A 13,394-nucleotide genomic window follows, 5' to 3' on the forward strand; every position below is an offset into this window, starting at 1 on the left:
ATAACCCATCATATTTAGGTAATTGAAATAAAAGAAGGCATAAATTTAGCATTTAATAAATTAAATGGACATGTGGCATGTTTTTATTTGTGAAGTATATAATGGAGCAGGAAGTGTGGGACAGAAGATTTGGATTCAGGCTAAGGCAATAATAAGAATAATGAAGAGTTTGATATTTGTTCTTTCTATAATTAATGCTTTGAAGGGGTCAACTTCTGTTATTTTTCCCTTGGAAAGAAATTTGAAATGCGAAGGCCCCACAGAGAGTTTCCCTTTTTGTTTGGACGACAGTTTGGAGGAAGATTCTCAGTTCTCACTTGAGAAAATTTTATGATCCATTTGGTCAGAGAAGTGGAAAAGTTGGAGAATAGAAAATGGAGAGAGGATAGAAAAGTGGAATGATAGAAAAGATTTGGTTTTCTCTTGTATGTGTTTGGTTGGGAGGGTAGAAAAGCGAAGGAATGAAAAACTCTTTTATTTGGTTGAGAAGAAAAGTGAAAGGATAGAAAATAAAGTTTGTATAAAATTACCATTATATTCAATTTAGGTAAAACAAAAATAATACATTATATTTTTATTAAAAAAAAAATATGGATGAATGATTTCTTCATAAAATATAAAATAAAATAAAAAGAGGATAAGAAGTTCAAGAACCCAAAAAAAAAAAAAAAAAAAAAAAACCAAAACAATTGAAAAAAGAAAGGGTGTTTTATGAACACAAAAGAAAAGAATTAAAAAAAAATAAAATAAAAAAAGATGAAAAAAAAAAAGGGAAGAAAAGACAAGGAGTCAAGGACCTTACTCACAAATCCCAAGCATGCAAGTTCCCATAATAAAATAAAATAAAATAAAAAAGTGAAAAAACTTACATATAACACATCAAGGGGGTAAATATGTAATTCAAGTGCTAAGCTCCACTTTTCTCTTTTTTCTTCCCACTTTTCCTCCCAAATCAGGAATTCATAGCTTTTGGAATCCTACTGTGTTCTTCCGAAGAGTGAACGATATCTTATATTTGTATGAAGGAAACGGGTGGATAAATATATTCTCTAGACATTTGGAACATTGTTCCTTTATAATGTTTTGATATAGAGTCTAACGCGAACATAATAATTACGTTTAAGGATCCTTCGCAAGCTCTTTGCTTGATTCCATGGTTTTTAAAGTATCCATCCTCTTTTGAACATAGTTCCCTTATTTTTTTGTCGTAACTTTTTAGCCAACTTTGTGACCATTGTAGATGAAGTAGTCTCCATTTAATAAAATTATTCTTACTTATGGAATAAATAAAAGAAAGAAAGAAAATGAGACTCAACTCTACTGAAAAAACTGCTATAAATCTCATTAGAAGTCCATAAACTACTAACAGGAAAGACATATATAGATCTAAAATACTTAGAAAGCAATTTGAAGTGATGACATCCTAAAAATCAGGTGGCATTCCCTCAGCTATGAACAATAGCCATCTTTTTTTTTATAATTATGTTGTAGGGGAAAAAACGAAGACTAACTTCGAAAAAATAAAAACAAGTAACCCGATCTAGAGAACTTGAAATAGACACCTCTCCATCTGCTTCAAATAATGCATTTTGTTAGCTTTTGGAATTCAGCTCTACCCACTACGCAGAAGAATATCTGAGTCAATAACCCAGCGCACTGAACTGTTAAAGGGGGAAGCATCCTCACTGTTGAGTTTGGCCAGCCCAGAGTTGGTACATCTGCATGTTATGGAGGGGTTGACCTGGATTACTAAAGAGTCCAGGGCCTCTATTAATTGGACTACCACCACCATTCTCATCCGATGAGTCACTTGAGCCCCCTTGAGAGGGAGGGCTGGCTGCGACCACAGGAGCACCAAAGTTTAACATTTGCGATGTCGGTGCTGAAGAAGGCCCAGATTTCGGGTTATTAGGGTTCGATTTTTTCCCATCCGCAATAAAGCTACCTACGATGACCTGGCAGTCATTGAGACAGTTAAAATAAAAAAGTAAAATGTATTTGTATCTTTGTCAATTCCCCAGATGTTTGGACGTTTATTGGTGCGCCCAAATCAGTACATAGGATCCACTTCATACACTTAACTAAATGTGCAGAAAGAGAATATTTCATCATAAATTCATAAATGAAGCACAAATTAGAAGAAAAAAAAAGTAGAGCAATACCTGAACAGGCGTCGCTGCAGTTAGCATTCCAGCAACTCCCCCACCTAATACTCGACCATCTGACCCTGCCAAGGACACACTCAAACCACCTGTTCTGCTGCGACTACCATTGTTTTCAGAAAGCAAAAAGGAACCTGATAGAGAAATAATCTCAAATCGACCCTGCAGAGAACAATAACACCATGACATAGAAAATTTATGCATATGGAAGAAAAATTAAATCTTAAAACCAATGAGCTCTAGCTTAAATAGCATGTCACCAGTTCAAAACCCACCGAATGCATGTGTAAGTACCAATAAAAATAATTAGAAATGAACCTTGAAAGACATAAGGTCAGATGAGCATCTCGTCTTTCAATATGGTATCACAGTTCATGGTTATTCAAGCCATGACCACAATATACCTACAGTTATTCTACCGTATAAAGGGTAAGATGCATAGAGCACAAACATTGATAATGTCAGTAATCGAGGAAGAAAAAACTCAAAAGTCATAACATTGATAATGTTTACAGCTTTCAATTCCGTAATGAACCTATTCACAATTTACATAACTGAAATTTGTTGACGTGTACAACAAACCCTTTGTCATCTGTGATACTTTATAAATAACTTATAAATCAAGGAAACTACTTAGAGATAGGCTTCATCTAAAATAACCAACACCATGTAACAGAAATTTTCTATTATAACCACCCTCCAGCCATGAACTTCAACAGTTAAGGATCATATCCAAGTCCCATTATATCCATCCTGACCTTATTTGGTGCTTTCAACTAGCACTAGCATTTTCTTACAGCAAAATATCATTGGTTTTCATTGAGCAATCCCACTTTTATTTTTCAATAACATGGGAAACCTTTCTAGAGAAGAGCCCCTTGGACTCACCTCTAGACAGCAAAACCTACGGGCAACTAACCCCACCCAGCCAAAATTAGCTGCCAGGCAATCTAGGGACATTCACTCTTGATGGGCTAAGCGGTTTATGCTCATGTGCAGAAGCAACCATTATCTACATTACTTCTCTTCTTACAAGTATTATCTGCATTATAATAACTAATCTGACTCAACATTTTCCAGGATACATTATAGTAAATTATATTTATCATAAATCCTGTTGTCCAGCATTCTACTATATAAAGCACATCCTAACTTTAGTTTGTGATAAGTAATGCACATCCTAACTTTATTATCAAACACAGAATCAAAAAAGTAAAAAGCAAAACATGCTACAAAGCAAGAAGAGGGCCCGGGTTGGAAAATCATGCCATACATTTTTGGACTAAATGGAAAACTACTAATAACTTTTCCTTTTTTGGTTGGAATCTCATTTCTTTTTGTGGTAAACAAGAAACTAAAATAACTGCAATGCATCTTTTTTTTTTTTTTTTTTTTTTTTTTGAAGACGTCCCAAGCCTCCAACCACTAGGCAGCACTTGGCGGGTAACTACAGTGCATCTTCTTACGCAGAAGGCATGCCAGAGAAAGCTTTAATGCATTTCTTGTGCATATAAATGAAAAGAAGGAGAAACAATCACACTCTTAATAACGGGACTACTCACACCTAATATAGAAAACTTGGCATAGATTGCCATCTTGATGTATTGAATGTTAAATCACTTGCAAGAAGTCATAGATTTAATGGGATTAATCTTTATTACATAAACAATAGTTTCTATTTATGAACCAAATTATCAGATCTGGCACTCTTATTTATTGTGCATAGCACTCATCAAGTTTCATTCCAATCTCCTCTCCCTAGCCAACATGACAAACATAGGTTCCTAAAGGTAATTCATTTTGTTTACCTTCACTCCATAATTTTCCAATAAAAGGAAAACAAAGACAAAAGACAATTAGTAAAAAAGAACAGTGTTAGCTCCATTAATTCATTCTTGGGACTTATGGTCTCAAAGCCGTCAATGTGGAAAGATCCATCACCTGTTGCAAGGCTATCCCACAAAAAGTAATTTGTAAATAGAGATATACAATTTGACGTGACACAATTAGGGACTATTAGGGACACTCACAATATGGGTGTTCTCTCTCTCTCTCTCTCTCTCTCTCTCTCTCTCTCTCTATATATATATATATATATATATACCAACACACCACAAAAGATCACTGCAAATTCCCAGTTTCAAATCAATCAAGGACCTTGTCATATAACAGTCATCCTCAATTACCATTGCACCACAAACATTGCTTCTTTGGTCAAAAATCAACCTCTATAAACAGGGTCCTACATAGCCAAGAAACAACACCAGTCCTTAACACAATCATGCTAGTAAAACTGCACAGCAACACCTGTCCTCCATATATTAAAAATAAATAAGCTGTCACAGCAGATTGTGTCTGTGCTTAGTTGTCAAATATTTTTGTTCACAGCAGATGCCAAGCCCAATAAAGGAGGGTTGCGATAGGTTGACAGCCAACCTAAAATTTGGTCACTCTATTCTAAAAAATTTCCTTTCTTAGATTCGGAAATAAATTCATATACTAGAAAAAACATTAGAACTTTGACATGCCTCACCAATTTTTTGTTTTCCTCTTATAACTCCTGCATCTCGTGTCAAAAATAACTCAAAACTCAATTTTTTGTATATATCTTTTTGCAACTTCATTCTTCTTGCATGAAGTAGCGTTTTTCTAATAAAGCTTTTATTACTTTATAAAATAAATAAATAAAAAGATTTCGAGCATATTTCTCTATTTCTGTTTCTGATATTAGCATGTCTATTTTAATAAACAGAGAAAGGTATCATGAAAATTTCATCTGTAATCATTGTTAATTCACTTAGGAAACCGAATATGTGTATTGAAATTGCAGGGTGCAGTCTTTCATACACCTTAAAGGCTTTATTTTTGATAAGTACGTCATTAAAATGAAAAGCACCCTTGAAAGCTTGAATTAACAAGATATCTTAGAAATATTTCTGGAAATAAGAGTCAGTAATAGTTTTAATATTGTTTACACTTAATTTTTTAAACCATTAAGGTATCCTCCAAAAGACCCACATTTCCACTGGCTTTGAATTACGAGGCCGTTCATAGATAAGCTAAGCCACAGATTATAACTATTTCATTCAAACCATGGTATTTAAAATTCAAAGAGATCATTTTAAGTGACAAAAGGTACCACCACCGTCAATTTTGATTGCCTTTAGTTGTTACCAATAATTTTTCAACAGAAATATTATATTTTAGTATTGAACATGACTGTTTTGTTTTGATATTGAAAAAGTATGAAGAATGTGAGTATAATAAGTTTTCAGGTGAATGCAAGGATGTGATATGTACACAGATAGTTATGGCTGTATGTATGGTATTTATGTATGTATTTTAATTTTGTCATCAGATTGCATATCATTCTTTGGCACTTTCCATATCAGTTTAACATATTCTATCACAAACAAGTCCCCATATTGCTGTACATGTAAAATAACATGAATAATACTTAATTCGTATTTGATGGATCTAAGACCAAATAAGTTACCTCATATGACACAGTACCACCCGACATTGCTGGTTGGCGAAGGGTAACATTGCAGATGGCACCATTGGCAGAGAGAATACAAACTGTGCGAGGTCCCTGCTGTGAAAAGGCCATAATCTTTGACGCTATATCCTGCAAACACAATAGTTAGCTAATTAGAAAGATACTATATTTGAACAGACAGCTCCCTTCTAAAATCCAACTAAGAATTTCAACCAATAATACAACATCATAATATACAAGACGTTAGGAGTTAAAGAAAGCTACAACTACCCTAATATCACCAAGACTTCACTCACAAGCTTTAATGATTTACAAAAACCTCTCTAAACACTAACCACAAATCATATCAAGAATATGTTTTCAACCCATTGCTTTGCTATGGCTAATAATTGCATGACTTCACCATCTTAATTTTTTTTTTATTGGTAAGTTACACATGCACCCAATGGATCTTGTTGATAAGAACACAATACTGGTTTGGTTGTTCTTATTCTTGAATAGAGAAGATGAGAAAAGTAGAATTTATGACGGTTTAGGGTTCAGGCATGTAAGGAGGTGCAAGAGCAGAAGCAGATTCTTGGTTGATGTGAGGGCTTGGATGAGATGTTTAGGCACGGGTAGGCTCAAGCATGGCCAGGGAAGCAACTATGGAGTTGGTTTGAGGTGGTTTGAGATTAATTCTTGAAGGGGAAAATAGTGTAGGGATGATGGGATGCAATTAGGGTTTGGAATGGATAGGACAAATGGATGGATAATGAGATTGAATGATGTTGGTGGAAGATAGATGGATGAATGCTTGTGATTTCTACAAGAGAATCACCTTATCCAATTGGGGTTGCTTGATGGGAATCTCTACCTCCAAGCAAGACTACAATAGTTTAAGAAACCTATTGCAACATTATTGTCAACATTATTCAGTGAGTAGAAATAAGAGCACAACCATGTATTTATACTAATACTTCCCTAATCTACATGGTCCACATGGATCCATCTCATTGGTACTAATCTACCATGTGCAACTATTATTTTCAACATAAGATTATATGAATTACACACGATAACTGATAAATGTTATAACCAAGTTAGACTTCTAACTAACTAACTCTAGCTTATCTAACAGTAACTACTAACTAATTTTGACTATTTTACTTTTATTACATGGGTTCACCCTAAGCTAAGCCTCCCACTCGAACCATTAGCTGCCAATACTTGTCTTTAATCCTCAAGAAATTGCTCTAAGAAAATGGGAGCAAGGGGAGGAAAATCGGAACTTGATGTGCCAAGCTAACTGCTGCTTGGCCACCCTCAAATCAGCTTGGGTTCCTATCACTTGAAGATATGACCTCACTCTCCATTTAGGAGGTATAAGAGGAGGTACAAGTTAAACTAGAGCTCATTGCCCTTCATATTAAAAATCACACATACATGATCAATAAAATAAGGTATTAATTCTTAAATAAAAGTCACAGCAACTATTTAAATCATTTAACTGCATCTAATAATCAATTGAATTTTCAACCTTCTGATACAGGTTAGACAACACCAAAGTTATCTCTCTGCGCCTCAATCTATGTCTTCATGCCTTACAACAACTGGCCCAAACAAATATAATGCACACTCTACAAAACCAACATATTAATAACTTTTTGACTCACCTGAAACTAAATGTGGTTCATTGTTAAAGTGTCATTCAAGTGAAAATGCAAAAGACCAAAAGCAAAGACCGATTCAAAATCTTGTTGGAGGGAAATCCAAATATACACAATAAATCTTAAGTACCAATCATTGGACTTAAAACAAATTAAAAATTAATTTGATTCAAACATTTGTGCAGGGAAGGCAATACACAGGTGTCTACCATAGGCATCTTAGAAATATGCAGTTGCTCCCCTGTAAATAGAAGTTGATACAGAGATAAATTTGATCACTTCAAAGTCATCAATTAGCTTAGTTGAACAATTAAATGTTCAAAAAGTTACATTACATGAACACATCTAAACTGGGTAGTCCCATTGTTTGACACTGTTAAGTTATTTCTTTATTCAGACATGATAAATTATTTCCTTATAGAGTATGCAACTTGCTACTTACCTTCTCTGAGGCATAAGAACTAAACCACACATTCTATCGCATATAAGCAGGTAAACTTTTGTGCTTATATTACTCTATCTTTCTATGAATTTGTGTGTGCACATGCAAAAATTGGCTCAAGGAAATAAGCCACAATCTCTACACATTGGCTTAACATAACCAATGTCCTTTGGTCATTTGTCTTTGTTATTATGAACCATCCCCTCTAAAATTTAAAATGAGAACAAGCTCTCTCTACAGCCAAGGCGTTTGGAAGCTACCAGCATCTCTCCAACCACTGGCACTTGCCACATTATCGGGTGAAATATATGTTATAGATTACATGCATCAATTTAGGCAACGGCTGTTTAAACCCTAGATGCAGTGTCATACATCAGCTGATAAATTGTTAACGACTTAAGTTATGAGTAAGTCAGCAAATCACCACCTCAGGTTTTATCTCAAATGTATTATGCTGTGATTATCATCAATAAGTTATGCACCAATACACTGTTCTAGCATTGTAAAGGACAAAGAAGTCATGAAATTAATATTCTGGGAAAATGATACAGCTACTGCCATAAGAACAGTCAAACAAAATACTTCCAATGTAGTCCCTCATCCTTTTTAAACCAAAATGAATCAAGCTGCCATGAATGTTACAGTAGAATTTGATGCACCTTTTGCATAAAAACAAAAGTTTAATGACATTCATATAATACTACTTTTAACTTTTTTTTTTAAAGGAAAAAAAAAAAAAAAAAAAAAAAAAAAAAAAAAAAAAAAAAAAAAAAAAAAAAAAAAACAAAACAAAACAAAAACAAAAAGGAAAGAAAGAAATTGAATGCAATAAATAAACCGTTTTGCACATTAAAATCGCATACAAACAAACTGACTCTGATGTGCATTTTAACTAGGATTTGAAATGAGTCACCTTTCTTTTGGTGACTCAATTTTTGTATATCATCTTTTATGATGAGTCCATATCAAGTTAGGAAGACTCAGAAGAAAAAAATTGTATCTTGAAAAGCTAAGAAAGATTATCAAACTTCAGTATTTTAAGTTTAACGCTCACCACTTTCTTTATTTGATGAATTAGGGCAATCTTTGATCCTTTTTTTCTTTCATTAGCATAATAATTACACTTTCCTTCCAAACAATTACAAGAATTTAACTAAAAGATCATTCTTTTAGCTCACCAAGTGGCAACATTTTCCAAATTATAACGAACAAAGCTACCGCATATTTAACTACATTCTCATCAACTAAATTTAATAAATAACGCTCACCACTTTCTTTATTTGATGAATTAGGGCAATCTTTGATCGTTTTTTCTTTCATTAGCATAATAATTACACTTTCCTTCCAAACAATTACAAGAATTAACTAAAAGATCATTCTTTTAGCTCACCAAGTGGCTACATTTTCCAAATTATAACGAACAAAACTACCGCATATTCAACTACATTCTCATCAACTAAATTTAATAAATAACGCTCACCACTTTCTTTATTTGATGAATTAGGGCAATCTTTGATCGTTTTTTCTTTCATTAGCATAATAATTACACTTTCCTTCCAAACAATTACAAGAATTAACTAAAAGATCATTCTTTAGCTCACCAAGTGGCTACATTTTCCAAATTATAACAACTAAATTTAATAAATAACGCTCACCACTTTCTTTATTTGATGAATTAGGGCAATCTTTGATCGTTTTTTCTTTCATTAGCATAATAATTACACTTTCCTTCCAAACAATTACAAGAATTAACTAAAAGATCATTCTTTAGCTCACCAAGTGGCTACATTTTCCAAATTATAACAACTAAATTTAATAAATAACGCTCACCACTTTCTTTATTTGATGAATTAGGGCAATCTTTGATCGTTTTTTCTTTCATTAGCATAATAATTACACTTTCCTTCCAAACAATTACAAGAATTAACTAAAAGATCATTCTTTTAGCTCACCAAGTGGCAACATTTTCCAAATTATAACGAACAACACTACCGCATATTCAACTACATTCTCATCAACTAAATTTAATAAATAACGCTCACCACTTTCTTTATTTGATGTATTAGGGCAATCTTTGATCGTTTTTTCTTTCATTAGCATAATAATTACACTTTCCTTCCAAACAATTACAATAATTAACTAAAAGATCATTCTTTAGCTCACCAAGTGGCTACATTTTCCAAATTATAACGAACAAAACTACCACATATTCAACTACATTCTCATCAACTAAATTTAATAACTAACATTAAATAACATACCTGGCCAGCTTTCACCATAATAACATGAGCAGTAAAACCATTTTGCTACATACAATTTAAAATGAGTCGCCTTTGTTTTGGTGACTCAATTTTTGAATATCAACTCTTATGATGAGTCCATATTCATGTCAAAAAGACTCCCAAAAAAAAAAAATTGTCTTGAAAAGATTATTAGACTTCTATATTTCGAATTTAAGCTCACCACTTTATTTAATTGATGAATCAGGGCATTCTTTGATCCTCTCTCTTCTATTAGTATAATAATTACATTTTCCTTCCAAACAATAACAAGAATGAACTAAAAGATCATTTTTTTTTAAATCACCAGATTTTCCCAAAAAAAAAAAAAAAAACTATGGCAATCTTTAATCCTTTTTCTATCATTAGCATAATAATTACACTTTTCCTTCCAAACAATTCCAAGAATTAACTAAAGATCATTCTTTTAACTTATGAAGTAGCCACATTTTCCAAATTATAAGTAAATAAGTGCAATCTTTGATACGTTTTCTTTCATTAGCATAATAATTACACTTCCAAACAATCACAAGAATTAACTAAAGATCATTCTTTTAACTCACCCGGTAACTACATATTCTCAATTATAAGCAATCTTCATCCTTTTTCTCTAATTAGCATAATAACTACACTTTTCTTTCCAAACAACCACAAGAATTAACTAAAGATCATTCTTTTAACTCACCCGGTAACTACATATTCTCAATTATAAGCAATCTTCATCCTTTTTCTCTTATTAGCATAATAACTACACTTTTCCTTCCAAACAACCACAATAATTAACTAAAGATCATTCTTTTAACTCACCAAGAAGCTGCATTTTCCAATTCATAACTATATAAACTAACTAGCATTCAATAGCATACCTCTCCCGCTTTCACCATAATAACATGAGGAGTAAACCCGACACCGCCGGTTCCTGCACACCGAAATTAACTGTCAAACTAAAAAATTTATTCATATTACAATCAAAGTAAACAAATTTAAACACACCCAAAGCGTCCAACTGCTTTTTCCCGGAACCGGGTGGGCGGCCGCGGTGCTTCTTATGCGAGGGCTCAGACGAGGGGGCCGTCCCGCTTGAGTCGGCACCGGCGCCGTGATTGGCGGCGGCGGCAGAAGAGGAGATAGGGGGAGGGGTAGGGCTCAAGCCGAGAGCAATGTTGCCATCGGGAGAGTACTTTCTGGGTCTCCCTCGCTTCTTCTTGCCGGCGGAGGCGGAAGAGCCGTCAATGTTAAAACCTCCTCCTCCTCCTCCGGCGACAGGCGACGATCCGTGATCGTACGGACTAGCGGAAGCGTTGGTGGTGGCGGTGGTGTTGTTATTGTTGTGATGCTGGTGCTGGTGTTGGTGCTGGTGCTGATGTTGGTGATGGGGCGAATCAAACGGCTTGGATGAAGAGTTGAAAGGGAATCGTGCGGCGGAGGAAGGAGGAGGGATCATGTGAGAAGAATTGGGAGTGCTGTTGTTGTTGTTGTTGTTAGAATTGTTGGCGGTGTTTGGCAATGGGTATGAAGAGTGGAGGTGGCTAACCATGATGTTATGATGTGGAGGTGTAGCAGAAGAAGGAGGACCTTCTCGTGAATCCATATCTCAGAGAGAGAGAGAGAGAGAGAGAAAGAGATTTTGTTTAGGGATTTGGATTTCTGGGAAAAGAATGCAGAGAAGGGGGAGGAATTTATTTGGGTGAGAGTTAAAGAGTTTGAGTTTATCTACTACTCATCATTCGTCACAAAAGAAACCTACTTTGATGAGAGAGTGAGAGAATATAGAGAGAGAGAGAGAGAGAGAAGAGTAGAGATGGAAGGGAATTAAATTTACTGGGGAAATTGAAAAACCGTGGAGCCGAAAAGTGGGTTTGGTTTGTTTGTTTTGTTTTAAAAGGTAGGGTTTAGATTTTTAGGGTTTTGTAAATTTGCGCCTTTTTGTTTTCTTTGTTACTTTATAAGGATTTCCGCCCACTACTAAATTGTAATTTCACTCTTTTCTGCTACAGAGTAGGTTTGGGGAGGGGGGGGGGGGGTGAAAAGTTAGAAAAGAGAAAAAAAAAGTAGGTGTTTATTACATACGTGGTAGGTAACCATTGAATTAAGAAGTAATGGGCTTTTGCAAGTACTGCGGTAATTGAGAGCCTATAATGTGAACAACTCTCAACCCAGGTGGAGAAAAAGGTTGTTCAGGTTTGTTTATTAGCAAAGAGAAATTCTAGGGAATATAACAAATTTTACAACGGATGACATGACAGATTATTAGCAGTAGTAGTAGTAGGTATAAACATGATTTTTTTTTTTTTTAATCTATAGTATTGTTCTTATTTCATCTATCAAATAAGTTAACCCAAGATTAAATTTGACCCCAAAAAAAAAAAAAAAAAAAGATCAAATTTGGGCTCAATTATTTATAAGTCTAAATGAGTTTTTACCACATCACTAAGTACAAGTGATGGGGGGTGTGAGTTCAAGTTGTTAGGGTCACAACACACACATATATAGGCAAAACTTAAGTACAATACTTTATGTACTGTTCCTTAGATTTCCATTATAATTTTTAGTCATCTATCTAATTAAATACTTCAACAAACTGTGTTAATAAAAGATTCTTTTTCTCTATTTTGTCTTTTTCTTTTTCATCTTCCCTATCCCATGATAAAACATTAGATACGTCTTCAAATCTCAAACTTCAGGTTGGAACTTTTCTTTATGCTGAGAATAACTTGAGAGATCTGGATCAATCTTCCCAACAAGTTTTTTTTTTTTTTTTTTCAAATTTTTATCAATACCATATGGTAAATCTATATCATTATCATCAACCTAAGTCATAAAAAAGCTCTCCTTTTCTCTCTCTCATGGTTTCCTTTGCAAATCCAAATCTACCTATCAAGCCTCAAGACTCCATTGAGCACTAGTCTACAACAACATTACCCAAATCAAGTTTGGTTCAAATTGGTCCTTTTTGTTTTTGTTTTAGTAGCTTGTGGCTTGTGGGGTTTTGGTCTTAATCGTTAGGTACTGGTGGCTTGTGGGGTTCCTCTTTTAAGTGGTGGTTGTGGGTGGTGATGACTAGGTCAGTGGTGGGAGGTTTCTATGGAGGCAATCCTCATCCCTTGCCTCCTTCTTATTCTTCTTACTCTCCACCAATTGGCCCTTCTTACCTTTTGTTGAAGCCAAATTGGTTGTTTTGAGTTTTGACTTCTAAGGTTGAAAAAGTTATAGAGACATGAAGCAGATGTTTTATCATGGGCTCGGGAAAAAAAGAAAAGAAAACAAAAAGCTTAATTTGTCTTTTTTAACACCATTTGTTAAAGTATTTTAATTGGACAACTGGCTAAAAATTAAAAAAGGAACCTAAGGAACATTATATAA

The 13,394-nt window shown here is 34.2% G+C and overlaps 1 protein-coding gene across 1 annotated transcript; it reads right to left on the reverse strand.

Moving 5' to 3' along the window:
- Positions 1-1,316: 1,316 nt before the first annotated feature.
- On the reverse strand, positions 1,317-11,924 carry LOC115971164 (AT-hook motif nuclear-localized protein 8). Its single transcript, XM_031090896.1, has 5 exons — positions 11,025-11,924; positions 10,898-10,950; positions 5,659-5,790; positions 2,163-2,324; positions 1,317-1,955 (listed from the first exon to the last, which is right to left on the reverse strand). Exons 1-5 carry the CDS (start codon positions 11,620-11,622, stop codon positions 1,683-1,685), a joined length of 1,218 nt encoding a protein of 405 aa, XP_030946756.1. The 5' UTR covers positions 11,623-11,924; the 3' UTR covers positions 1,317-1,682.
- Positions 11,925-13,394: the final 1,470 nt, after the last annotated feature.

This window comes from Quercus lobata, chromosome 12 (genome assembly GCF_001633185.2).
Source record: "Quercus lobata isolate SW786 chromosome 12, ValleyOak3.0 Primary Assembly, whole genome shotgun sequence".
Classification (NCBI taxonomy): Eukaryota; Viridiplantae; Streptophyta; class Magnoliopsida; order Fagales; family Fagaceae; genus Quercus; species Quercus lobata.